Genomic DNA, 26,083 nt, shown 5'->3' with positions numbered 1-26,083 from the left:
CAAAACCCAGGGGTTTTTTTGTAATAAATAAAAGTTGAGTGGTGGGTTTTGTAAATAAGAGGAGGTATTAAAACGTGTCATGTAAACATAAAATTTCGGTTCGTCTTCTTCGTCCTCTCAGAGAAAACTGATTCTCCGAACAAAATGGTCAGTCTTCTTCTCTCTGTTTTTCTTTATGTATAAATTTGATGTGGTGATTTCTAGGGTTAGGGTTTGGTTGCCACGTTTGTATGAGCTTCAGTGATCTGTTTTGCGGTTGAAGGAATCGGACTCGGATCCGAGCTCCAGCTCAACCGGATCTTGCAGATCCTGAATCGACGACGTAATTGGATCACGAATTGTTCTTTAGGTTAATTTATGTAGGCATGCATTGTTGATCGGAGACCAAGAAATTTTGTTAAGAAATTCACAGGCTTTGGTTGGTTTGTTGTAATTGATGCTATGGAATGTGAGAGAGACAATGAGTGTGATTTAGGGTTAAAATGGGATCAATTTGATTTTTTTGAGTGGGATTGAGCTGCCGGAGCTGGCTTGATTGGGAGGACTTGTTAGCATGAGTCAAATATTAGCACCGGATCTCACCAACCAAGCCGTAGTAATTGACAAATTATCTTTGGTTTCATACTTGTTAATTGGTAGCCTAGAATCCTATAAATACCATGTAATTATTCATATCGAATATAAGTGATTGTAGCTTATTCTACTTGGTATCAGAGCAAACAAAAAAGGCTCTGTTTTTCTGGGTTTTTTCTTTTTTCCGGCAGACTTTTTTCTTTGGAGCTCCTGCTGCTCCTTTCTTCCCTGCCGGCCGCCCTCACTTCCGTCGAGCTCACACGTGCTATCCCACCAGACATCTGCTGGTCACTTCGCACGTATCCCGACGTTTTTCTCTTGTACTCTCACCGAGCCTACGTCGACGCCTCTCTTTACCCCGGCGCTGCTCTCTACCCCCCCCCCCCCCCGGGGCTGCTCTCTACCACTACCTTGGTAGCATCACTTCCGTCCACACGCCATCTCGGAGCCGACGCCATCTCGGAGCCGACGAACCTCGCTGTCACCGCCATCTCGGAGCCGACGCCATCTCCAGTCCGACGATCCTCGTCCGGCTCACCCGTTCCAGCCCACTCCTCCATCTCCGACGACGACCGGTGGACCGCTCCACGTTCTTCCCTCCGCCCCATCAAGTCACCGCCAGCCGGTATCACGCTCCGGCGTCGAGTTTTTTTTTCCCGATCGAAGCATCTCCAAAATCTGCAGTCGATCCGACCCGGCCTGCAGTCAATCCGGCCCGACCCGCATACGATCCGACCCGACCGCAGACGACCCGACCCGACCCCAGACGACCCGACCCGAACGCAGACGACCCGACCCGACCCGCAGACGACCCGGCCCGGCCCAGATTCAATCCGACCCACTCCAGCCCAGAATTGATACCTCTTTATTGGCAGTGTAGGTGCACCGCCAGTGCACGTGCACCCAAGACAGATTCTTATCAGTTTTTTGGTGTTTCCGCTGTATAATTCCTGATTCTTTTTTTTTATCTCCATTTCCTTTTTCAATGGGTTCTGGAGACGAATGTGATGTTCCGAAATTTGAGGTATCGGTTAAGAGTTCTGACAGTGGGTCCTTTGGGGGAACTAAACTCAATGGGACCAATTATCGCAAATGGAAGCGACTTATGACGGCTCATCTTCGAGGCATGCACAAGATGGGGCATGTAACCGGAATAACTAAAGCTCCCAGTGCAGATGATATTATTGCCTACACTAAGTGGGACGACGATGATGGTCTTGTGATGTCCGTCTTGTGGAAGGCTATGAACGAAGAGATAATTGATTTAGTGGAGGCATGTGACACTGCGCAGGCAATATGGCTGACACTTGAAGGTTTATATACTAATGACTCTGATTTCATACAGGTTCATGAGTTAATGTGCACCGCTTTGGCGATGCAACAAGATGGGCAACCTGTGGCGCAATATTTCACCAAACTAAGAAATATTTGGGCTGAGATTGATGTGAAACGTCCTTGCATGATCAAACATCAGGAGGATATTATTTGGTACCAACGTGAGAAGGAGCTTGAGCGAGTTCACCATTTCCTGAAAGGTCTTGATACTAAACATAACAATGCGAAGGGGGAATTGCTCCGCCAGACTGAGCCACCTAGCTTAATTACAGCTTTCACATATATCCGTAAGGATGAATCTCAGCAGAACAGCCTTCATCAGACACAAGTTGAAGTTTCCAGCCTTACTATTCGTGCTAGATCTTCAGCACCGCCCCTTCAGCAAGCCACTTCATCGTCACTTCATCACCGAGGACCACCACCAGGTTTCGGGAATCAGCCCCGCCCTCCTTGCTCTTATTGTCAAGATACAAACCATGCTCGTGCAACCTGTTGGAAGTTGTATCCACACCTTAGGCCCCAAAGGCCTAATTATCGTCCTAAAGCCAAAGCAGCTATTCAACTAGTCCAGGAACCAGATATTTATGGTGTGGTTGGACACGATCATCATACAGCAGGAGGAGTAACACCCACAACATCAATAGCTGGTCGTGGTAAGATTGGTATGACTTTACATATTTCTCACTTTGGTGGTTTTGATACATGGATTATTGATTCTGGTGCGTCCGATCATATGACTTATGACAAATCTTATTTTACTATATTATCTCCTCCACCAGTACCATATGTTACTAATGCTAATGGTGAGGCATTCCCCGTATTAGGGAAAGGGTCAGTTCGTATTACTCCCACAATAGAGCTTCACAATGTGTTATATGTACCTGCTTTATCTCATCATTTGATATCGGTCCCACAATTAAACACTGAAGCTAAGTGCTCTGTGACATTTTTTCCCATGTATGTGATATTTCAGGATCTTCTCACCGGGGAGTTAATTGGTCGGGGGTATCTACGGGGCAGGTTGTTTCATCTGGATCAGACATATGCGGGAGAGAAACCAGGGGCACAGTCCCGGATCGCTTTACTCTCCACTTCTGATAAGCTAAGTGAAGTTTGGTTATGGCATCGTCGCTTGGGGCATCCTTCATTTAGTGTTATGAAAAAATCCATGCCTACTTTGTTTATTGGTGTGGATGAGTCAGTTTTTCGTTGTGAAACATGTGTTTTAGGCAAGAGTCATCGGTCTACTTATTCCCCTAGTACTTCTAATAAAAGTATCATTCCTTTTGAATTAATTCATTCTGATGTTTGGGGACCCTCCAAAGAGTCTACTGTTTCAGGAATGCAGTATTATGTGTCATTTATTGATGATTGCACACGTCTTTCATGGATTGTCCTTCTGAAAACCAAAAATGAGGTTTTTTCGGCTTTTCAAGCCTTCTATACCATTGTCCAAACACAATATAATGCCACAATAAAAATTTTTCGTTCTGATAATGGGGGGGAATATGTAAATCGTGTCTTTCAGGAGTTCTTTAACGCACATGGCATTGTTCATCAAACAACGTGTCCTTACACACCTGAGCAGAATGGAGTTTCCGAAAGAAAAAATCGTCATTTACTTGAAATGGCTCGGTGTATTCTCTTTAGTGCCCATATGCCTAAATACCTTTGGGGTGATGCTGTCATAACTTCTGCTCACCTCATTAATCGTCTTCCATCTCGTGTCCTTGAAGGCAAAGTTCCATATGAGGTGCTTGCATCCCATGTTTCCTTACCCTCTTTTCATAATCTTCCCGCCCGTGTTTTTGGTTGTGTTGCTTTTGTCCATCTTCCAAAACATCAGAGGTCTAAGTTGGATGCCCGAGCGGTTAAATGTGTGTTTGTTGGATACGGAGGGCATCAGAAAGGGTACCGGTGCTATCATCCACCTACCAGAAAGTATTATGTTACTATGGATGTTACTTTCTTTGAGGACATGAGCTATTTCACGTCTTCTGATACTGCCCTTCAGGGGGAGATTTCATATTTTGAAGAGCTATATCATGGAAAGGGGGAGACAAGTCAGCCAGGAGATATGGTGACAAATTCGGTTGAGATTACTGATGATTCTGGTATAGTCACTCCAGAGATTCACGTACCAGAAGGTGAGAGTACAACTGCCCCTCCTGCCTCCCCTACTGTTGTTTATACCCCTGACCAACGTTCCCCTGTTACAGAAGATCACTCATCTGAGGTTAGTCATTCTATTAGGGCTAATACTAGTGAAGCTAATAGTAGACAATATGTCTTGCCAAATAGGTCTACTCGAGGTCAGCCAACAAAAACATATGAACCTACCCTTCAGGCTAAAGCTAAGTATCCTGTGGCAAATTTTATGTCTACCAAAAGATTGTCTAAGTCATATGAATCATTTGTGAATCAAATTTCTGCTGTATCAATACCTAACAAAGTGCAGGATGCATTGGGAGATCCAAAATGGAGAAAAGCGATGGAAGAAGAGATGGAAGCATTACAGAAGAACAATACTTGGGAGCTTGTATCTCCACCACATGGCAAGAAGGCAGTGGGATGTCGTTGGGTGTTTACAGTGAAGCATAATCCAGATGGGTCAGTAAGCCGGTATAAAGCACGCCTAGTAGCAAAAGGGTTCACCCAAACATATGGCATAGACTATGATGAGACATTTGCACCTGTTGCAAAGATGAACACTATTCGGGTATTGCTCTCTTTTGCTGCTACTTTAAACTGGTCACTTAGACAATTTGATGTTAAGAATGCATTCCTTCATGGAGAACTTACAGAAGAAGTGTATATGGATCTTCCTCCTGGATATGTGGCAGCTTCTCCAGATAACTTTGTATGCAGATTAAGAAAGTCTTTGTATGGTCTTAAACAGTCTCCTCGTGCTTGGTTTGGAAGATTTTCACAATTCATGAAGAAAATTGGCTACAAGCAGAGTAATTCAGACCACACATTATTTCTCAAACACCAACAAGGGAAGGTAACAGCCCTAATTATATATGTTGACGATATGGTAGTTACTGGTAATGATACTATTGAGATGGATAGATTACAGAAGCAGCTAGCTACAGAGTTTGAGATGAAAGACTTAGGAACACTCAAGTACTTCTTGGGCATTAAGGTAGCCCGGGGAAGTGATGGTATCTATCTATGTCAGAGAAAGTACATCCTTGATCTACTAACAGAAACAGGTATGTTGGATTGCACTCCAATTGATACTCCTATTGAGCAGAACCATCGGTTAGCAGAGTACCCAGATCAGGTGCCTACTGACAAGACTCGTTATCAGAGGATAGTTGGACGCCTGATTTATTTATCACATACCAGACCAGATCTTGCATATGCAGTAAGTGTAGTGAGTCAGTTCATGCATAATCCCAGTATGGATCACATGGATGCTGTTGTGAGGATTTTGAGGTACTTGAAGTCAGCTCCAGGGAGAGGAGTGATGTTTTCTAAACACAACAATATCATTAAGGTTTGTGGTTTCACAGATGCAGACTGGGCTGTAAATATTACAGATCGGAGATCCACATCAGGGTATTTTACCTTTGTTGGAGGTAATCTTGTTACTTGGAAGAGTAAGAAACAAAAGGTGGTAGCTCGATCTAGTGCTGAAGCAGAATACAGAGGTATGGCTCAGGGAGTATGCGAGTTGTTATGGCTTAGAAATTTGCTACAAGATTTGGGTGTTAAGCCTAAGTGTGCTATGCAGCTGTACTGTGACAACAAGGCAGCTATTGATATTTCACAGAATCCTGTACAACATGATCGTACAAAGCATGTGGAGGTTGATCGTCACTTTATAAAGGAGAAGCTAGATGCTGAGACCATTAGCTTTCCTTTTGTTCCTTCAGAAGATCAACTTGCAGATATACTCACAAAAGGAGTGTCTAAGAAGGCTTTTTATGACTCACTTAGCAAATTGGGCATGGTCGATGTGTATGCACCAACTTGAGGGGGAGTGTTAGCATGAGTCAAATATTAGCACCGGATCTCACCAACCAAGCCGTAGTAATTGACAAATTATCTTTGGTTTCATACTTGTTAATTGGTAGCCTAGAATCCTATAAATACCATGTAATTATTCATATCGAATATAAGTGATTGTAGCTTATTCTACTGGACTGTGGTGTGTGGTGGTTCTGGTTTGATTGATGATGTTATAGACACGAAGAACACAATGTAGGTAATGATATAAGTAATTTGTGATTGGTATTATAATAAGGAAGCATGAGTTGAGCTTATATGGGATTAGTGCGCTTGCGCGAGCTAAATTATATCAGTGGAACAGTAATGGGGATGGGTTTGCTAGGTAGTGATTCTGTTGCAATTTGAGTCAGATGTCGTTTCCAAAAGGATACGTTGATTTTTTTGCAGTGGTATTGTTAGATGTGACAATAGGGGTATTTTCTTTGTAACAGCGTAGGCTAGATATCGCATCAATTATGCTGTGTTATGTTGCTTGTTTGCTGGTCTTGTTGGAAGAAATAATTGACTTGTGACTTTGAAGGATAATGTGGTAAAGAATAAGCTAAATGTGAGCTTTTACTCTATTGGGGGCGGCATACAAAATTGGTTTCACCTGATAAGCATGAATGAGTAACATATATGATCCTAGTTGGATGGTGCTGGGGTGTATCTCCTAGTGTATTGGTAATGCAAATATGAGTGGCTGTATTTATCTTGTCATGTTTCAAGCCTTTGACACTCTCTGGACTCTTTATTGGATGTTATATGTAGGAGTCATGCCCTACTGTAAAGAACATCCTCCTCCTAGATTCTGAGGGAAAACGTGTAGCTGTCAAGTATTATTCAGAGGACTGGCCTACCAATAATGCAAAAGAAGCATTTGAGAAATCTGTTTTCAATAAAACTCAAAAGACAAATGCGCGGACAGAAGGTAATTGTGCTCCAATTTTGTATGTTTAATCTTGATAATTTCATATTAACTCCCTGTTCCTTCGAGTGCAGCTGAGATAGCAATGTTTGAGAACAGTATCGTAGTTTACAAGTTTGTTCAAGACCTTCACTTTTTTGTTACCGGGGGTGATAATGAAAATGAGCTCATTTTAGCCACAGTTCTTCAGGGATTTTTTGATGCAGTCGGTATTCTCCTCAGGTTATACTCACATCCTCTATTTGTAAAGAATACCATAAACTTACAAAGTAATCAACTTCTATTTTACTTATTCTGGCTTGTTTTTCTCCAGAGGCAATGTGGACAAAAAGGAGGCACTTGAGAATTTGGACCTCATTCTACTATGCCTTGATGAGATTATCGATGGCGGGTAATCTATAACCTTAATGTTTAAAGTTTGTTTGCGCTATTCAAGTACTTAATCCAAGGTTCAGCTCTGCACTTTTGCTAGTAAAACTGAAGAATTTGCATGATATAACAACAAAGGTGATGTTGCATACTGCATGTTAGGATGTTTGCGTCTCATTATGAGATTGCGGTTCCCAGTCATTAGCTGAGTTAAGGTTTTCGGTTTTCACTATTCTGTTTGGTAGGCAGGGGGTCTGCAGTTGCTAAATTTTGAGATCTTATTTTTGCATGTATTCTTAGTAGTTTGTCCTTTGATAGATTGTTTAATAGTGTATTTTCTAGCTTAAACTTGATTGCTTTTGTGGTGCCTTTTGTTGTACTTATATTTCTTTTTCAGATCTTAACCCACTATACAAGAGATGATTACTATTGCTACCTGGACTTGACATGTTTTTTTTGGCACAGCATTGTTCTTGAGACAGATTCAAATGTCATAGCAAGTAAAGTTGCGAGTCATAGTATTGATGCTGGAGCTCCATTGTCTGAGCAGGTATTTCTCCTCGCATGTTTTCCCCCTCCCATAACAATTCTGACATGAAAAGAAAATCAATTTAAAAAGTGGCTACATATTGTATCATTTACGTCTTTTTCTTTATTGCAGACAATAGGACAGGCACTTGCTACTGCGCGTGAACATTTTGCAAGATCTCTTCTCAAGTGAGAGGATGATTGGAGAAGCATGGAAAGAACATCAGAGTTATATATTTCCTATTTCATTGGGTGTACTGGCTTATAATATCACACTTACAGAATTATTGTACTGTTAGAATTATTCACTTCCTGCTCAATTCATCTTCTCTAATGGATTTGAGAACAGAGTTGCATATTTTGCTGAACTGGATGCCATCATCACATGGGCATTTTAGAATGTTCAGTGAATACATTATACCATTGATGTCGTTGTGTTTCCATTGTCATTTTGTAATCAAAGGCACGATAACTTCATCAACTCTTCTATATTGATCGGCATTCAAAATTCATCCTTCGGAAGTTATTTATGCAAAAGATAATAGATAAGTCTACCAGAATTTTCATATGCCAAATTTGAATTTACAAGAGTACATTATGTCAACTATACCACAGTGATCACCAGTCAACTGCCATATTTCCTTCCAACATGAAACTACGAGGTTCAAGCCATTGGTGTAAACATTACTTTCAAATTGTAACCTCATTCAATGAGAACATAGTTCGCACCACTTGCGAATGCATCACCCCTAGTTGGGGGTAAGTTATTGCGGGCAACATTTTTACGAACCAGGGCATGAGTCTCTGCTTCATGCTGAAACATCTGAACCAACTCTTGAAGCTCCAACTTTCTAACTTCGACTTGCTCAAGAGCAATAGGCTGTTTCAACCCGAGGGAAAGCAACCCAAGTATAATCAGAACGATTCCAATAAAGAAGAGAATGCCTGTAAATAGACCGAAGGCATATGGGGTGTTGTCTGCTCCAGGGATACCATCAACATTGATACCGAAAAGCCCAGTGATGATAGAAAGAACAAGGCCACAGCCACCAAACACAGCAAGGTTATGTGTCACTCTAAGGCTTCTATCCTGAACAAACATACATGAGATGTTGAAATTGACCATTAATATCAGTTGTGAAGAAAAATACTTCCATATATTTCATATAATTGTTTGTCTACTCTGACCTGCAACCATGCGCGAACAGTACTCTGCATCACATCCTGAATGGTAAACAAGCGGCCACGAACTGCTTCTTGCTCCTCAATCATTTGTCTTGTGCCCTTTCTTATCTGATCCAACAAGCTTCTTGTTGCATTTCCTCTCAAATGTTGAAGAAGCTCAAACACAATCTCCTCCCTTGCATGAAGAGACCACTTTACTCTGATGACCTACAACCGAAAGTTCCGTGAAGTCTATTTAAAAACAGTAAAATTAATGAGGTCATTGACAAATAAAGACACAACATAGGATACCTTAAGTATATAGGAAGATCAAAATGTGAAAATTGGTTATAGTCAGCAAATATATTCCTGGACTCTAAATATGTATTGTAGTCAGTATGCATGAATCAGCAGACATGGAACTATTGTAACAGCACACAATTACTAGAAACAGTTTAAACATAATCCTTTCACAATGGCTCAGCTTCTCGATGCTGGATTTAGGCATCAGTATATCAGTAACACTCCAACACCTCATAGAAGCCCAAGTTTACATTGTTTCAAAAGAACGTAAGTGCGAAGGCTTCTTATCACTTTCAGTAATTCCACTTGTTCATTTGTGAGACAGGCATATGGTCCGGAAAGAGTTGGCCCAAATTACTTCCATTGTCTTACAATATCATTGAAGTGGTTAAATCCGGTGATGTACTCATGCCTAATTGTCATGTTTGTTGCCGTACTACTAAGAAGATGTAGCATACCTGTTGCGATAACTTTCTGATCTCTTGGTTCAGTATTATGCTAAACAGATTCAGATCCTCGTGGTTTCTCCTATTCGTAGAGGAAAGAACATTTATTAGTTGTCATCCAAGTAGTACTAATCAATTCCTAATAAAATGATGTTACTTTTATGAGGACTTGTTGCATCTAGGGAAAAAACCTGTTCATGAACTTTAATTCAATCTCATCTGCAGCACCAAATATGGACTTGCGGAACAACCTGAAACAACCAACATTAACGAAAAGAAATTAGAAAATGAGTAATCAATAATTATGTAAAAACTGAGATAAATGTCAATGCTACATAGTGAGAAGCAACTTATATATATTCAACGTAAAATAAATGAAACAAAGTCCATGTAAAACAGTCTCCCTGCTGAAAAAATCAAGAGCATAAAAGATACACTAACACACTAACATGTTTATATCACTAATGCCCCCATTGTATTTGTGGCTTTGTGTGCTAGAGAGAGAGAGAGAGAGAGAGAGAGAGAGAGAGAGAGAGAGAGAGAGAGAGAGATTCGTAGATATACATTGTTAACAGGGAAAGCAAAGAAGGTAGTCTACATGACTCACTGAATAACAACAAAAGCTAGGATGCATGAGAGAAAACTAAGAAAGGGCAGTAAGCTTCACTAAATACAAAAAATCATATCAGTATTACCTATCATCCCATCGCGTAAGGCGGCTAGTTAAATGTGCAATGACTTCATGCACTGTTCTCGGTACTTTATAGCCCCCAGTGGAAAGAAGTTCCTAAACAAAGCAAATAGGGAATGGAATAATTACGGCATTGTGATAAAATGCATGCACAATTAAACCGTAGTTTAGTCTAATAATCAAGGTCATTGGAGTGAGGTTTTACAAAAATGAACAACCTGAACTTCTGTAATACCCAACACATTTATACTTGATACAGGGCCTTTCAGATGCAAAACAGTTACAAGGAAATTTTGTGCTTGCCAGGAACGAAGTACAATGGGGATATCATCCTCATCAACGAATGGATCGCCAGCTGATTGTCCCAAGAGCTCAAATAACAACCCCCCAGAAACTCTAACTGGGACCTGAATAGAAGAAACAAAGCTCAATCATGGAAAACAACAGTTCACAAGTTTAATTGTTTACATGAAAACCAAAGTTATAGTTAAACTGGGTAAATATAGCTCATGTGGACACCAAAAATTGTTATAATTCACATCTGTGAATTCACTTGTGAAGAATACGCAGGTATTAAGCAATTAATAATATTGAAGTAATAACCAAAAATACCAAAATTAGAGTTTCTATGATGCCATAACTCATGAAACCTTCTTTTCAAAAAAATGAAATCTTATTTCATGAGACAAATACAAGAAGTAAGATGTTTGTGCACTCTTCTCAGTCAAGAGCTTATAGTTTTTTCTCAGAGTGTAATGGCGCTGAAAGGAGTTAAGACCCTGTCACCCACTCCACCCCAATCGCCATGGGGAACATTCTACATATTGGCGATTGATAATCAACATATTGAGTATTTGAGTATAAGATGATCCTAACAGTTCATAAAGTATTCTTAGTTTCAAGTAATGTATTTGAATCTGCAATGACCACACATCAGTAACCAGTACGAGGTTTCCTCCTCTGCATCCTATAAACAACAAATCCGCAGATAAATTATTCAACCCCTAAGTCTGTTTTACCATCAGCATACGAAAACTATTCTACCAACCGCATAGTAGTTTTCGATATGAAGACGTCATTTACCTCGTAAAGAAGGTGTTTCATTTTGTCACTAATTAGTCGACTTTCATCCCTTAAAGCCAAACTGACGGCAGGATGTAGCCACTGGGCATTACGGAGCCAAGCATCAACTGAGGGGTGACCTGCAGAAACATGGCACCACCATACAGGCCCTGCTGGACGCTCCCAATATGGAGCTGCTAAGTCTGCAACAGTAAAGTCATCTTCATCATCCATCTCAAACTCCTCAGAACCCCAAACGGCATTAGCTTGCACAGTTTGAACGATTTCAGAAATTCTAGTCCACCCAATTGGCACCCAATGCCCACCCTCTCTTTCACCATCATGAACCGGGCTGTATTTGTAATCACCACTTAGGGACTTGTTCCTGTCATGTATTGGGGAAGAAGTCTCTTGAAATCCTTTAGAAGGAACATGCAGCTTCTCATGGTCACCACCTCCTGTATGTTGTCTGTTTACAGTTGTTGATCCAGATTTTAAACCGCTTGGTTTCTTTTGTCCTCTAATGTACTCAAATGCACAGATAAGGCCATCTGTCCAAAGTTCACTTCCAGGCATGACATCTTTAGTAAAACAGGTCTTATGGCCATCTGGTTTCTTCATCATATTGCTGTCGGAACAAGAGCTGTTATCACCCATTTTACTCTTGTTGCTGTTTTCCATCTACACATATTAACAGAATTCAAAAAACCAGCTAAAACCCTTAAGAAGACAAGAACTCAACCAGAATCGTAATGACTATAATATATCTATTTCCCAAACAAAAAGAAACCAAGAGGCTAGCATTGCTGATTAGAGTTAAAGATTAATTACTGATCACAGCTCAAACTTCAAGGTATGAAACCACCAAATTCAACACATGCATGTACTTTTACTCCAGGGATATCAACTAAGCCAAATCATAGGCATCGAGCATAACATTCCATGTTTCTTAAGCATCAGAGACTAAACCCACAATGCAAACTTCAACCTAAGCAATTCACTTTCTTCCACCACCATTTCACATATCAACAATTCCATAAAAAACTAAACTTTACCCAAACAAACAAACAAACAAGATTACAAGAACATATTCAAGTAAACATGAAAGAACCCAGAATAGAAAAGCCCATATCTACCCAGAAAAGTTAAACTTGGATGAAAATTTAGAAGCTGACAGAGAAGAAAGGTATTGTCCAGAAAAAAATAACAGGGTCTGGTGATGCGTTCTTGAACGCACAAGTATAAGAAAGATTACAAGTGTGAAGAGAGTACCGAAGAAAGAAGAGCAAGGTAGAGTGAGTCTGAAACAAGCTGCCATAAAGTAGTGAAGCGCTTTGTCCCACTGAGACAATGCTTAAAGGTGTGTGCTTTAAACGCGTACAGGAACCAGCAACTACTGAGATTGGGATTTGAGGAGCACTCACACTCTAACCTCCTAGTTGGGTTGACAGTAAGAACATACTACTATTTACACACAAGCCTTTTCATTTATGTTCCATTCTAACGACGGCATTTGGTTGCGAAAAAGTGTAGTTGTATATTTTCTTAGGAGCCCATTGGTATAGAAATTTTGTTGAGTTAAAGATTTTAAATTTTTAAGTGATGATGAATTAAAGATTTTAAGTGATGAAAGCTTCATCGGTGTAGGAAGCTTTTAGTCTGTGGCAACTGGCCTCCAGGAGATCTGTCCATACTCTAAATTTGAAGTCTGCTGAAGCTGAAATTTTGGGTATGAATGGCAACAAAAATGTTGCAACCTACTAAAGAAACCGAGAGCTTCATGTTTTGAGCAGCATATGTAGGTTTCTCCAAATGAACTAGTTCGCCACAAGAAGAATTTCTTTTTAGACAGATGGAAATAGCATGGTCTAAGCAGCATTAGCCATTCATATTGCCACCACAACCTTGTTTTCTATGCAGTAGGGGTGCATACTTGCATAGACCAAAGAACAAAGATCACCACCTTGTTGAATTATTGACAAGCTGCGGGACTTATATTCAAAGCAAACCATAATTTTCACTATAAGAAAGGTGATGAAAGAGAAACGAAACGAGGCGTAGTATAGTACTTAACTAATCCAAATTAGCACACTGTGTTCCTACGTTAAGCATGACAGGAAAGATAAATATCTAGAATACAACCTCGTGGCACAGGGCAGCAGCCAGTCAAGGTCTCTTTTATGACCAAATAATGATACATGATGATCATTAGGAGGCCTAGTGCCTCTGATTGGCCACTTTCAAACTCTGTATGAGACCCCGAAAAACCTGGATGTGACTGAGATTAGTAGCTGTTTTGCCATAACTGTTGAGACTGCTTAGATGGTTGGCCCTGTGAGCCACCCAGGGATGCGTCCCTTGAACTTTGCTGTTGTTGATGATCGAGGGACATCCCTGTCTGAGATTGATAGAAGTTCGGGTAGTTTAGAGCTCCAGAAAATTGCTGTGATGGTTGCTGAGTTTGCCGGAAACCAGCATGCTGTTGATTTTGCCCCTGGAAGCTGTAATAATTGCTGGCTGGAACAGCAGGCATTGCTCGGGAACCAGGTCCATGAACCCACATGCCTGAGTTGTCATTCTGAAGATGAGCAGAAAAATAGCAATTACACTAAAGCGCAAGAGTAGGGCAATGAAAGAATAAATGTGTGCATTCTTACGGTATGGTCAACCACATGACAAATACTTGTTCGCACATCACTAGATATATTCAAATTCGTGTTAATGATGAATTTTTCGAAAGTAAATGGCTCTGGTCATCTGTGTTTATCTGATTTTTCTATGGTTTATCTGGTTTCTTTTCGAGCACTGGACTATATCTAATGTGAGCACCAGGAATGTGTACAAGGGAAGAAACAGGAGACTAAAAAATGAGCGCTTTAGAAGGCAATTATAATAACAAAAGCAAGCACTGACGTGAATTTACTGAGGCGAGTGAAATATTATTACCTGCTGAAGTGACATCAAATGGTTACTGTCCTTGTACTGGGAGCTTATAACATCATCATAACCAATTGTTGTGCCAGTAGGTGCTGATGGTGGATTCAGAGGAAAGTTTCCTCCAGGAATGCTAGTTGAACTATTAAACCCATAACCAGAGGGAATATTAGCAGACTGGGGCAAGCTGCTGACAGAAACACTATTTTTATACTGTGGGAGAACAGCAGCCAGTGATTGATGGTATGTGCTGTTACCAGCAAAAGCTTGCTGGAATGCTGATGGCATATATGTGTAGCTCTGAGGCATGAAAGGATAACCAATCATGTTGGAAAAATGACCCAAAGGTAAACTAGGTTGGGCGTACGGGTGCAACAGCTGTTGTGGAAGAGCAGGTCCAGTCGCAACACCAGCACCGGGTAGGGTCTGTTGAGTAGGTTGAGCAGAAGAGATGCCACCTGCTCTTAAAGCCTGCATTTACAAAAATAACAAAAACAATAAATAATTAGATCTCTAATGTGTAAAAATTATGAACCGTCTTACTTGTCTAGATCATTAACTGAACCATAAAACCAACTTTAAGGAAATTTATTTACCAAGACGGCCAGAAGGGACTGGTTACACCGACTATAAGACCTTTATTTAAAGAGGAGGAATACCATAGATTTGGCCAAGTTAATGTAGTTTGACAAACCAATTTATATTGAGCTGCAAGAATCCTGATTAGAGGTGATTTATATCAACTATTTCACTTCCCTATAGCCTTTTGCATCTGGAATGTTCAAAAGTTTTATTCTTGAGAGAATATTGGTTTCAATGTACCAAAGAAACAATGGCATATACAATAAAAGGGAAGTCACCTCTGGCATGGACATGGTGGGACCGCTGATGGATGAAGGCACATTGCTATATTTTGTGGGCAGAGATTGTGTCACAGGGAAAGGTGAGTATGGAAGATCCTCCCTTACATTCTGAGCATTTGAAGCCAACAGAGTGCTGGGCAATGAATTTGTGTATGCCTGCTGAAAAGAGTTTATGCGAAGTGAGCTTTAACTAGATCTATAAAATGGATAAAATAGTAATCAGAGGGAAAACTTGTAGATCAATCAACAGATTTGCACCTACTACTACATCACTCTGCACATGTAAGGAACCAAATACAACTAAAAGTATAGAAAAAAAAAAGGATAGGCTAGGCTTACACTGCAGATTTTACCAACAATGTTTCACACTTCCAATAACTATTTTCAGTATATCTTTCCTACACCTCAACTCTACTATGCATGCAACATTTGATTCCCTAACCTCTAGATAAAAGAGCACCTGCTCCCAACACAGTATCCAGCACTAGCAAATAGTGTCATCATTAAACCAAGAGGGTAGGAGGCATTACAAATTTAGTATGGTAGCTGATCTCTAAAACTAAGATTTCCAGCACTGAAAATAATTTGGCAAAGAACTAATAACATGTGAGGTTTCTTCTAAAAAAAAAAACATGTGAGGTTGAGTCAATTTCAAAAATCATTGACTATTCAGATAAAAAATACAAAACCAAAAAGATTCGCCAATTACCATTACGCTTGAAAAGGGAGCATTGTTTTGCATTTGTGAACTCTGTGGGTGAGAGAACGCCATATTCAGTTGTTGGGAGCTGTCATACGCAAAACCAGGTGCAGAAGGAAAAGTATATTGAATGCCCTGATTAGCTTCAGGGGTTTCCTGTTTTAAGACCTCCTCTGGTTGTGACACTGAAGGAGAATCATAATCTCCAGCACTGGCCCCAGTTCTATGAACCAAACTTCCATCAGAGGTATTTATGAGATGCTCGTCTCCATAATAGTCGGGATTTCTGCAGATAAACATATAAATCTTCAGAGGATGTTTAACAAACCAACATCTATAAACACATCTAATACTATCTGAAGGACTTACCTAACATCTGAGTGCCCCACTGCAGAAACATCTACTTCCGGAGATGTCTCTTCCAAGTCACTTTTCAGAGGATGGGAGCGCGAAATTTCAGGTTCAGGGCCAGATCGGAAACTTCCGAAGCTCAAGTGTAAGCAGTCTGGAGTATGGAGTTGTAGGTGATTTGGGATGACTACAGGGGGAGGGTTCTCCTCTTCAGGTGGCACTCCCCTATCATCCTTTTGTAAGTCAAGCTGCTGGAAGTTTGCAGCCACTGATGAAGCATCCTGCTCAGCTGTAAAGAATAAGGAAAAATGTAATAAGCATTCATAGGACGGATACAGTGACATTTACATCCAGGCATTATGATTGAAAACAGATTCACAGCAATGTTACCACTGAATTTCCTGCTGGAACAGGCATCCCAAATTATTATTTTCAGAATAATGTTCAATAATTTTGTTATTCATTTTATAGAATGACGTTGGCATCCAGGCATTATGATTCAAAATAGATTTGCAGCAATGTTACAACTAAATTTCCAGGTGGAATAGACATCCAAAATTATTAATTTTAGAATGTTCAATACTTCAGTTATTCATCTTATCCAATCATTCAGTCATGTAGATTCAAAATGCAAAGCTGAAAAAGTGTAGTTTAACCATGCTATAATTCACATTCACATAGGTCTGAAGAAAGAGGCAGGCTTGACTAAAACCAAAGCATCATGATTACCTTCATTATCCTCGAGGACATGTCTCTGTGTATGATAGGGATCGATATCCTCATACGGGCTATTATCAAAAGCAGATGCACTGGCTGAGTTATCATCTTGCACATTTCTACCGGAAACAGAAGTAGGCACATCATGGCTTGTGTTCAGTGCCTCAACAGAACCATCATCTTCTGTCTCAACTTCATCTAGTTGGGAGTTTACATGCTGATTAGCTTTATCCAAGGGCAAGCTAGATGAATCAGCATACAGCTCAGAATTTGCAGGTGTCCCTAAAATGGAGGACATGGTAACACCTGGAGGATGCTCAATCAAGGGCCACTCATCAACCAATGGCTCAGTCTGCGAAGAATTCAAATTGTACCCCACTGCAGGGGGTGCTCCATCATGATGATTGACAATATGAGCTGGGGGCGCCTTGGCTTGCGGCCTACCTTTCTTAACAATGTCAGCCATTGAAACTTGACCTGGTACCCCTCCCCAGGCAGACTGATATCCAGGGGAAGGCTGAGAGGATGAAGATATCCCTTCATCACCTATTGATATTACTTTGTTTTCAGCTGTCACTGAATCACTGCAGCATAATAACACATAAATGAGCACATAGATGCTATTGAAAATGTACATATTCATGTATTCATTGCATATTCAAGAACGATGCAAGTACCAAAAAGAAAATCACAAACTATAGAATGAGTAAGGTACAACAGCTTGTGTGAAATTATCACATGTGAACATACCAAAACTCAAGATAAGTAATACCATGTACAATTTACTTATGTAGACTGGACACATAGAAGGCTTATAGTAACTTCCACTACAAATGTAGCAAATATCCAAGCAATTTAACCAAGCACTTCAGAAATGAAATCAAATTGATATATTAAAATTATCACCTGTAGGAAGGAGGTTGTCGACTTGAGTTATATCCAGTTGCACCAGCTGCAGTAGAGGAAGAACCTGCATAGGCAGGTGTTCCATTTTCCTTCCTGTACGCAGGTCTACCATGCAAAGAGCCAGACTCTGGTGGAAAAGAGTGAAAGAATAGATGAGTCAAGACTAAGTTAATCAGAGCTCCAAATAAATTTTTCAAACCCTTCAATCAAAATAATATCATTTTATCTCGCCATGGCCACATACCATTGGTGCCAAAGTGGTTTGATCCGCCACGTGAAGCATAACGATCACCACCTCTACCACCATAACCTGAAACATTAGCACTGCGAGACCTAGAATCCGTTGGCTCCTTACTCTGTAGCAAATTGAGAGATAGAAAACGGTGAGAAAAGTAAACAACAACAACATCAGAATCACTCTCAAGCTAACTCCGAACAGTATAATTTTTTTGTAGTTTCAACACGCACGCACCTCCTTTTTCTTCTCTCGTTTGCTCTTCACTTCATGAAAAGGATCTGCACAAGTTACAAGCTTTAGATTAGCCTCAAATTTCAACAAAACGTAAACCAATGCAAGACATAAGCTCCGAGACCGCTGTGACACAATATACAACACAACAACATCTCAACATCTCATATTCCAACAGAAATTTCCCAAAATCAGTAGCATAGTAAGATAATGCTACGCAAATTCATACTGAGAAATTGGGCGAAAAGTAAAAGCTAGTAAATTTAAAGCACAGCAAAAGCTCAAATAGTATGAAAATGTCGATCGAAACCAAGAGGTGGGGAAAGTAAATAACCTTGAGCAAGGAGGCGATTAACGGCTTCATTAGGGTCCATGTTGCAGTCTTTAAGCATAGCATAGATCTCCTGCTCAGTGCAGTTGTTCACTATCTCTTTCAAGCTCTGCACCATCTTCCGGGACCCACCTGGTATTCCCGACAATCCCGTATTCCCCTTCCCATTCCCGCCTCCGCCTCTCCCGCTCATTCTGTCCCCCAGCCGCGGAATACAAGCGCCCTCCTCCGTCAGATCTGACCACTCCGCCGGTACGGCTTTTTAGGGTTTTTGTTTCTCTCTCTCTCTCTCTCTATGGAGTTCCGCCGCGGACAAAAAGAGACGAAGAAGAAAGAAGGAAGATGATGATAAATATATCTCTCTCTTTCTCTCACGCTTTGGTTTTTGAAGGCTTCACACAGCTCCGAAAAGTCGAAAACCCTCGCTTTCTTCTCTCTCTCTCTTCTTTTTCTTTGCGCTCTTCTGCGAGTGCGAGTTCTTTTTTATTGTTACGGTTTTCGCAAAACCCCCGCGGTTCTTTTTTTTAATATTTTTTTCCTTTTACAGTACTTTTACAAATTAATTGCCATGAAAAAATTAAATGCCATGTTATTCTAATTTTGTCAAATCTTTTCTATAGATTTTCTTGTGCGATTTGGTAAATAAATTGTTGCGCAAGGTAAGTCTGATTTGTTTTCTGGAAAGGCAGAAATCGTTACATTCAATATAAATGTAGATGGAAATATAAAAAGTATTTCGGTCGAATATATTTATAAACTAAAATATGATTAAAGTTACTTAGTGTGAAAGGCTCGTGTAAGTGTAGTTAAGAGAGTTGGTACTAATCGACGAATGTGAGTTTGCCTCAAAACAGGCAAAAGCTTGTCATCATTTACTGTGGTAGAGAGAGTTATATCTTACAATACTAACGAGGCAGCACTAATCGACCAAAGTAAGTTAGACTCAAAACGTGCAAAAAATGGTCATCATTTAATGTAGTGGAGAAAACGATGCTCTTGAGGGAGTACTAATCGACGCTAGTGCGTCAAGATTAAAACGTTCAAGAAACTGTCACCATTTAATGTGGTTGAAAGTATCACTATACTATTGAAGCGTTAATCGATAAATTAAGTGAGACTCAAAACATGCAACATATTAACAACATTCAATATAGTGGATAGAGCCAAATCGTATAAAAATACTAATTGACAAAAGTGAAATTGAGCTCAAAACATATAAGAGACTCTGCACTACATTATCAATATATAATGATAATAAGCTTATTTTAAATTACATTAACATACGCAATATGAAACTATATATGTGTGATACCACTGGATAATATAGTTAAGAAACTAAAAATCAACTTTTACCCCTTATATTTTACACTTTCACCATGATTCTTCCTCCTCCTCCTCTTCTTCTTTTTCAGTTCTTCCCACCACTTGAAAACAACCCTAATAAGTTATTTCCCAAACTCCAAAAACCACGTCCCAAGCCAACAATTCTAATTTTTCTCCATCACAATGATAACAACGAATCTATTAATCTGTATATTAATCTCCCATATGAATACCTTACCATAAACAATTCCATAACTTTCGCTAGTGGTAAACAACGCGCCCCCAAAGCGAGTCGGCCACGCCTATAGAACATATTAAATGATTGTGCATTTTTGAGCTTATCGCTAAAACTCATAGATACGCATAGTCACACACTGAACCAACTCTCACTCACTCCCCAATATAGAAACCTCTAAAACAGTAAAACACAACAATGTCCGGCAAACCTTAACACGTGTCTGAAGATCCCTCCCAAGTGGGCCCAGGCCTCTCACCAGCCGCGCCGTGGGCCACGACACCACCGTACTTGGCCCAAAAAGTCAAAACCCGACGGCCGTTTAAAAAACGGTCGTTAACGCCTTATTTAAATCCAAAAAAAAAAATGAAAATTTTGAAGAAGACAGATGATGAGGGTGTTGCTCACCAGCAACACCACCACCACACTCTCACTATCTTTCCCGCCATCGCCGAAACCCCAAGCTCCGTCGCGGTTGGGCCCGAACTCGATCGATTGGGCCAGGAAAGCTCTCATCGGAGCACTTGGCGGTGCCCTATCGCTCGGTCTTCTAGTATCTTCTCCGTCTTCTTTAGCGATTGAGTCTTCTTCTTCTTATGCTCCCTCCGTTCCAGCTCAGCCGGAGTTTTGCAGAGAAGAGAAAGGTGATGTCATCGCGGAGGCGGGAGGATCGGAGCGTGTGGTTACGAACGAGGGGATTGTGGAGGAGGCTTGGGAGATTGTCAATGACAGCTTTCTCGACACCGGTGGCCGGAGCTGGCTGCCGGAGAATTGGAAGGTACGGCAGTGATTGAATTGTATGGTAGAGTAATAGAGTAGTTGAATTTATGATGTGAAATAATAAAATTTACTGTGGTGATTTTTTTAGATGAAGAAGGAAGATATAAGGACTAGCTCGATCAAGACGAGATCAAAGGCTCATGATATGATCAAGCGAATGCTGGCAAGTTTGGGTGATCCTTATACGCGTTTTCTTTCGCCTGATGAGGTAATTTAACTCCAGCATTACATGATTGTTTACGTCGAAAGTGTCTTGAGAAGTTTGAGTTGAGGAAATGAGAGCTTTTGTTGGGAATTTGATGCTATCATGCATCCTTTGTTGTGATTAGTTATGAGTTTTTGCAATGTATCTTAATCCGTGGGGTTGTGCCGGTTTTTTTTTATGATGTTGAAAATGAAAGTTCTCCAAGATGGCGAGGTATGACATGAGTGGTATTGGAATAAACCTCAGGGAAGTTCCAGGTGACAATGGAGATGTGAAAGTGAAGGTGCTTGGACTTCTGTTGGACGGCCCTGCACATGCGGCTGGTGTGAGGCAGGTATCTGTAATACGTATACTGACAAAGTGACAATGGTTATATCTCTTAGTCTCTATATAATTTGTCGCTCTTTCACTTGATAATGATTCTCCATGACTGGAAATGTCAATGAAATTTGTGTCAGCATTTGGTTATAGCCTTTCTTTTGGAAAGTTTAAATATAATTGGATATGGTTCTTATTACTTAAAAGTATATAAGTGGTGCTCTATGGTGTTCTCTTTACATTAAAAAATATATTGTTGGGGAGATGAGAAGTTCAATAAATGACAGAGTGGTCTAGAAAAACTACAGCTTGGCATATTCTGAGTTGTGTGGAACCACCTGTCTGAAATTTATATGAAGTTAAACTACTGGATCAATTTCTATGTTTTATAATATTTCTATATGCCTTAGGAAAAAAAGAGGAAATTATATAAGGAGCTATATGCTCAGCTCGGTTCTCTGGAAATCACCACTTTTCCATATTTTCCCAGAAGATTCATTGTTTATATGCATCGGCTGCATTTTTGTTCTAGTTTGTCGAACTGTAACCAGTAATGTTTTCAATTCTCTTCTCTTTTCCCAGGGAGATGAAATACTAGCTGTTAACGGTGTGGATGTGAAAGGAAAATCAGCCTTTGAAGTATCTTCCTCAATACAAGGCCCTAATAAAACATTTGTTACTATTAAGGTTGTGATTTAATTGCAACTTTGTTGGTTAAAAAATTATATTTTCATCTGTTAGTAATCTTGTTAATGAGTTCACTTTCTGTTACCAATTTGATTTCTTGCTCTCACAATGAGTCTTGATAATAACCATTGCCATGGTTTAGGTCAAGCATGGCAATTGTGGGCCTATTCAATCTATAGATGTTCAGAGACAACTTGTTGCTCGAACTCCCGTCTTTTATCGGTTGGAGCAAATAGAAAATGGAACCAGATCTGTCGGCTACCTGCGCCTGAAAGAGTTCAATGCATTGGCTAGAAAGGACTTGGTAATTGGTAAGCAGTTTTAGGACATTCAACTGAATCAAATTTATTTATCATCTATATGCAGGATTGATTATCTATTGCGTGTGGCAGCTACAATGTTTAACATCCTGTCCTTGCATTTGAGTTCCAAACATAAATGCCAAATGGAAGGGAAAAGGAATAGTATACGTCAATGAATTCAAGTAAATGGAGGAACCTTATAGTGAATTCAACTAATCTACCTATGTTACTGAATGGGACATAAATAGAGTTTGGATTTTAAAAAATTGAAGGGAATAGTTGAGTACGCGTGTATTATAATTCACCGCCGGGTATGGTTTATTTATTTATTGAAGTTCTTATAAGCTGTCCAGACAACCCCAAAAGTACAAATATTGTGTCCAGTGTCAGTTTCTTTGTTTTTTTTTTTCTGCCCACATCCTTTCTTTTATATTATCTGTATGTTATATAACTATTGAATGATTTTAACCAAATGGCAACCCCCTTTGTGATTATCAAACTGTTTCTAATGATGCATTAGCTAACTTCAGCTATAAATAATCTTTAGACTAAATTTATCTGCAAAACAATAAAAGAGCCGCTAGATCAGACTTTATTGAAACCAACTAAGCAAATCAAATAGGATGCAAACTAAAAACTAGAAATCACTTCAAGGTAGCAGGCTTTTGTTAGAATGCTCACTAAAATCCTTAATAAGAAAGGTTCAAACAGGTGGCAGAGACTCAATTCTAATAGACAAAATTATTTGGTAACTGAGAAAGTTTCATAGACAGACTTTGTTAATCAATTGTTTCATCAACTAGGCTACTAGTGATGATAGGATAGTTATGTACTTTCACTTAGTTTATTTTATATCAAAGGATTTTATGATTGTTGCAGCTATGAAGCGGCTTCAGGACATGGGCGCCTCAGTTTTCATCCTGGATCTTAGAGATAATCGTGGTGGACTCGCACAGGTTTCATTCTGGATAAAGATAGCTTTGAGTTATTTAACAGACTGATTTGATTCTCTGAGATAAGTATATTAATCATATATCATCATGACTGACTTTCTTGTCATAGTAGGATTTGTTTGTAAGTTGTGAATTCAATTTTATTGTATCAATTCAATTTATTCTTTTTTTTTATCAATTTTACAAACACCTGGATATAATGAAACGAAGATTACACATTCAGTAGAAAGTTTACATCTTTTATTTATAAAAATTACTCACTCATGCCACTTGATGCTTGGTGGAAGAACCTTTACAATTGTTGTGTAGTTCAAGAAACAATCATATTAATCTGTTCATACTCTTTTATGTATTTCAGGCTGGAATAGAGATTGCAAAGCTATTTCTAAATGAAGGGGAGAAGGTATGTCGGTTATCATCTTCTTTTAAATTCTTATTAATATCCCAATGATTGGCAATAGTCTTGCATATGCATTTGCCTTCGAGTCATTCCTCTTTGAGAAGAAGGGAATATAAGATATATCACTAAGTTCATTGAACTCTCTACTTCTATGTGCTGTGATGTTTGTGACAGGTTATATATACGGTTGGGAAGGATCCCCGGTACCAACAAAATATTGTTGCAGATACTGCACCATTGGTTAAAGCTCCTGTTATTGTATGCCTTTTAGATTTTGTTCCTGTTTTTTTAATTATTTTTACTTTTTTGGAGGGCCCCTGATTGAAGCTTCTGATACAGGTTCTGGTGAACAATAATACTGCCAGTCCAAGTGAAATCGTGAGCAGCTTTTCTTCATCCTATTATGATTAATTCCTTTTGCTAGTGATACTGTAGATAAGTAATTTGGTCCCTTGTGTTTCAGGTTGCTTCCGCGCTGCATGATAACTGTAAAGGTGTTCTTGTGGGTGATCGGACATTTGGCAAGGTACTAACTGTAGTTAATATCTATAGCAGCACTATCTATAGTGCTTCACCGTGACTTCTTTGAATTAAATGTACATCTGTCTTGTCACTACTTAGCTAGAATGTAATTGTTACCTAGAGCCCAGGAACTTGCTTTTATAAGGCGATTTTTCACGGTCATTAAGTCAAAATGTGCGCTTTCATGGATGAGAAGAAACTTTTCCCGCAAATTACAGGAACTCTTTCTTTACAATTTTGATGGTTTGCGACTTTATCTTTTGATAGGGTTTAATTCAATCTGTGTTTGAGCTTCAAGATGGTTCTGGTGTGGTTGTAACTGTTGGCAAGTATGTGACACCCAATCACAAGGACATAAACGGAAATGGTATACAGGGCCGGCCCTGAGATATTTAAGGCCCAGTGCGGGAAAAAAAAAGGGCCGACAATTTGCATAAATTTTCCAAATTTTGAAAAAAATAGGTCATTTTACACGAAGTCTTTATAAAAAATGAGTTTTTTTACACCAAGCATTTTAGTTGATTTTTCTGGGCCTAGTGCGGGTGCACAGCCTGCCCTCCCTCAGGGCCGGCCCTGATGGTATAGAGCCTGATTATAGAAATTTCCCCGGTAATAGTCCTCCAACTCGTTTTGCAATAAGTTCTTCTCAGCTTGTGTAATCTAACAAGCCCTTGATATGCAGGTTGGAGTGACATCTCACAACAGCTTTCACAGTGCAGCATTCTTCCTAGGGGATAAATTTAACGTTGGTTCTGCTAGGTTTCCTCCTATAAAAAACCAATGATCAAAGTACGAATGGCTTGCACTGAAGGTGGCAAGGGCAGTTTATTGAAGTTTGACATAACATCTACAGAAGTGGGATCCAAATATGAGCAACTTTGCGAAAGGGTTATTCTGCTTTGGAAGTCGATATTCAAGTTCCTTTATGCTCGATGCCAACGGATACCAAAGCTGCAAGAGATGGTCATTGTTCAGGGTATGTGGAACTCGTAATTTATGAGTTCTAGACCAGATCCAAGAGTGCAAGATAGGATGCTATACAATAGTGTAGGATACATATATATGGTGTAGCATCTCGCACTTTATTCATGATCATGGAGTTTAGGAATATATGTTAAACACATTGGCCACTGCTTACTTTTACTTAGAATTAAACAAGATATTAGCAGTTGTTCGGAACAGAATTTAGATCACTGAAAAGCGTATTACAATTCTCAACATGCTTGCATCTGAAAATTTTCCCTAATGAGTTCCTAGTTCCCACCCCCATAAACTAATGAACTAAAATTTCAAAAATTGCTCGTACAAATATAGTGAAAAGTCTAAGGTTTGGTACAAATTACCCACAACAGAATCAAATTACAATACTCGGAAGGCAGTAAGAAGACGATTTGAACGAAGCTGATCGCCAGCAGGGGAAGAAGCAGCACATGAAAGACCCGAAGAGCATACTGAAGCAGCGCAAGAAGCAGGAGCTGGAAGACCAAAAGAACATACTGGAGCAGCTTAAGAAGCAGGTCCTGAGAGCCCTGAAGAATATGTTCGAGCAGCTTAGGAAAGACCTTTTCGAGTAGTAGCAGATCAAGCAAATAGTAGCACAAGACAAACTCCAACCACAAGCACAAGCTGCTGCCCCGGCAATGGCGGAGATGGTCGCACTCCGGTAAGCCACAGCAATGGTCTTGTAAAACA

General features: G+C 39.8%; 5 protein-coding genes across 8 annotated transcripts; 3 read left to right on the top strand and 2 right to left on the bottom strand.

Annotated features, from left to right (window-relative positions):
• The first annotated feature begins 72 nt into the window (after window positions 1–72).
• On the top strand, window positions 73–8,156 carry LOC126786408 (coatomer subunit zeta-1-like). The gene is made up of 6 exons (XM_050512228.1): window positions 73–147; window positions 6,676–6,835; window positions 6,907–7,054; window positions 7,146–7,223; window positions 7,667–7,751; window positions 7,863–8,156. The coding sequence occupies exons 1-6, from the start codon at window positions 145–147 to the stop codon at window positions 7,920–7,922; spliced, it is 534 nt and encodes a 177-aa protein (XP_050368185.1). The 5' UTR covers window positions 73–144; the 3' UTR covers window positions 7,923–8,156.
• On the top strand, window positions 1,962–3,022 carry LOC126786407 (uncharacterized). Its single transcript, XM_050512227.1, has 2 exons — window positions 1,962–2,561; window positions 2,882–3,022. Exons 1-2 carry the CDS (start codon window positions 2,033–2,035, stop codon window positions 3,004–3,006), a joined length of 654 nt encoding a protein of 217 aa, XP_050368184.1. The 5' UTR covers window positions 1,962–2,032; the 3' UTR covers window positions 3,007–3,022.
• Window positions 8,157–8,363: 207 nt separating the features above from the next.
• LOC126786406 (uncharacterized) lies at window positions 8,364–12,835 on the bottom strand. Of its 3 annotated transcripts, none has more exons than XM_050512226.1 (8): window positions 12,668–12,835; window positions 11,417–12,076; window positions 10,552–10,740; window positions 10,338–10,429; window positions 9,834–9,893; window positions 9,655–9,724; window positions 8,918–9,121; window positions 8,364–8,819 (listed from the first exon to the last, which is right to left on the bottom strand). In XM_050512226.1, the coding sequence occupies exons 2-8, from the start codon at window positions 12,074–12,076 to the stop codon at window positions 8,433–8,435; spliced, it is 1,662 nt and encodes a 553-aa protein (XP_050368183.1). In that variant the 5' UTR covers window positions 12,668–12,835; the 3' UTR covers window positions 8,364–8,432. The 3 variants fall into 3 exon arrangements, with proteins under 3 accessions (XP_050368183.1, XP_050368182.1, XP_050368181.1); XM_050512225.1 differs by having other exon boundaries at window positions 11,417–12,023; window positions 12,668–12,834; XM_050512224.1 differs by lacking the exon at window positions 12,668–12,835 and adding an exon at window positions 12,227–12,597.
• Window positions 12,836–13,430: 595 nt separating this feature from the next.
• Window positions 13,431–19,086, bottom strand: LOC126785717 (uncharacterized). 2 transcript variants are annotated; one of them, XM_050511342.1, is made up of 10 exons: window positions 18,670–19,086; window positions 18,339–18,382; window positions 18,111–18,222; window positions 17,867–17,993; window positions 16,973–17,544; window positions 16,262–16,532; window positions 15,902–16,178; window positions 15,190–15,351; window positions 14,342–14,800; window positions 13,431–13,973 (listed from the first exon to the last, which is right to left on the bottom strand). In XM_050511342.1, exons 1-10 carry the CDS (start codon window positions 18,857–18,859, stop codon window positions 13,680–13,682), a joined length of 2,508 nt encoding a protein of 835 aa, XP_050367299.1. In that variant the 5' UTR covers window positions 18,860–19,086; the 3' UTR covers window positions 13,431–13,679. The 2 variants fall into 2 exon arrangements, with proteins under 2 accessions (XP_050367299.1, XP_050367300.1); XM_050511343.1 differs by having other exon boundaries at window positions 15,190–15,348.
• Window positions 19,087–20,610: 1,524 nt separating this feature from the next.
• LOC126786165 (carboxyl-terminal-processing peptidase 1, chloroplastic) lies at window positions 20,611–25,609 on the top strand. Its single transcript, XM_050511906.1, has 13 exons — window positions 20,611–21,002; window positions 21,093–21,212; window positions 21,406–21,543; window positions 22,110–22,214; window positions 22,357–22,525; window positions 23,396–23,472; window positions 23,828–23,872; window positions 24,044–24,127; window positions 24,209–24,247; window positions 24,333–24,395; window positions 24,659–24,763; window positions 24,976–25,000; window positions 25,074–25,609. Exons 1-13 carry the CDS (start codon window positions 20,613–20,615, stop codon window positions 25,127–25,129), a joined length of 1,416 nt encoding a protein of 471 aa, XP_050367863.1. The 5' UTR covers window positions 20,611–20,612; the 3' UTR covers window positions 25,130–25,609.
• Window positions 25,610–26,083: the final 474 nt, after the last annotated feature.

The sequence above is a fragment of the Argentina anserina genome, chromosome 3, assembly GCF_933775445.1.
Source record: "Argentina anserina chromosome 3, drPotAnse1.1, whole genome shotgun sequence".
Taxonomy (NCBI): domain Eukaryota; kingdom Viridiplantae; phylum Streptophyta; class Magnoliopsida; order Rosales; family Rosaceae; genus Argentina; species Argentina anserina.
Note: the sequence above shows the minus strand (reverse complement) of the source record. Positions and strands in the feature narration are given on the sequence as shown.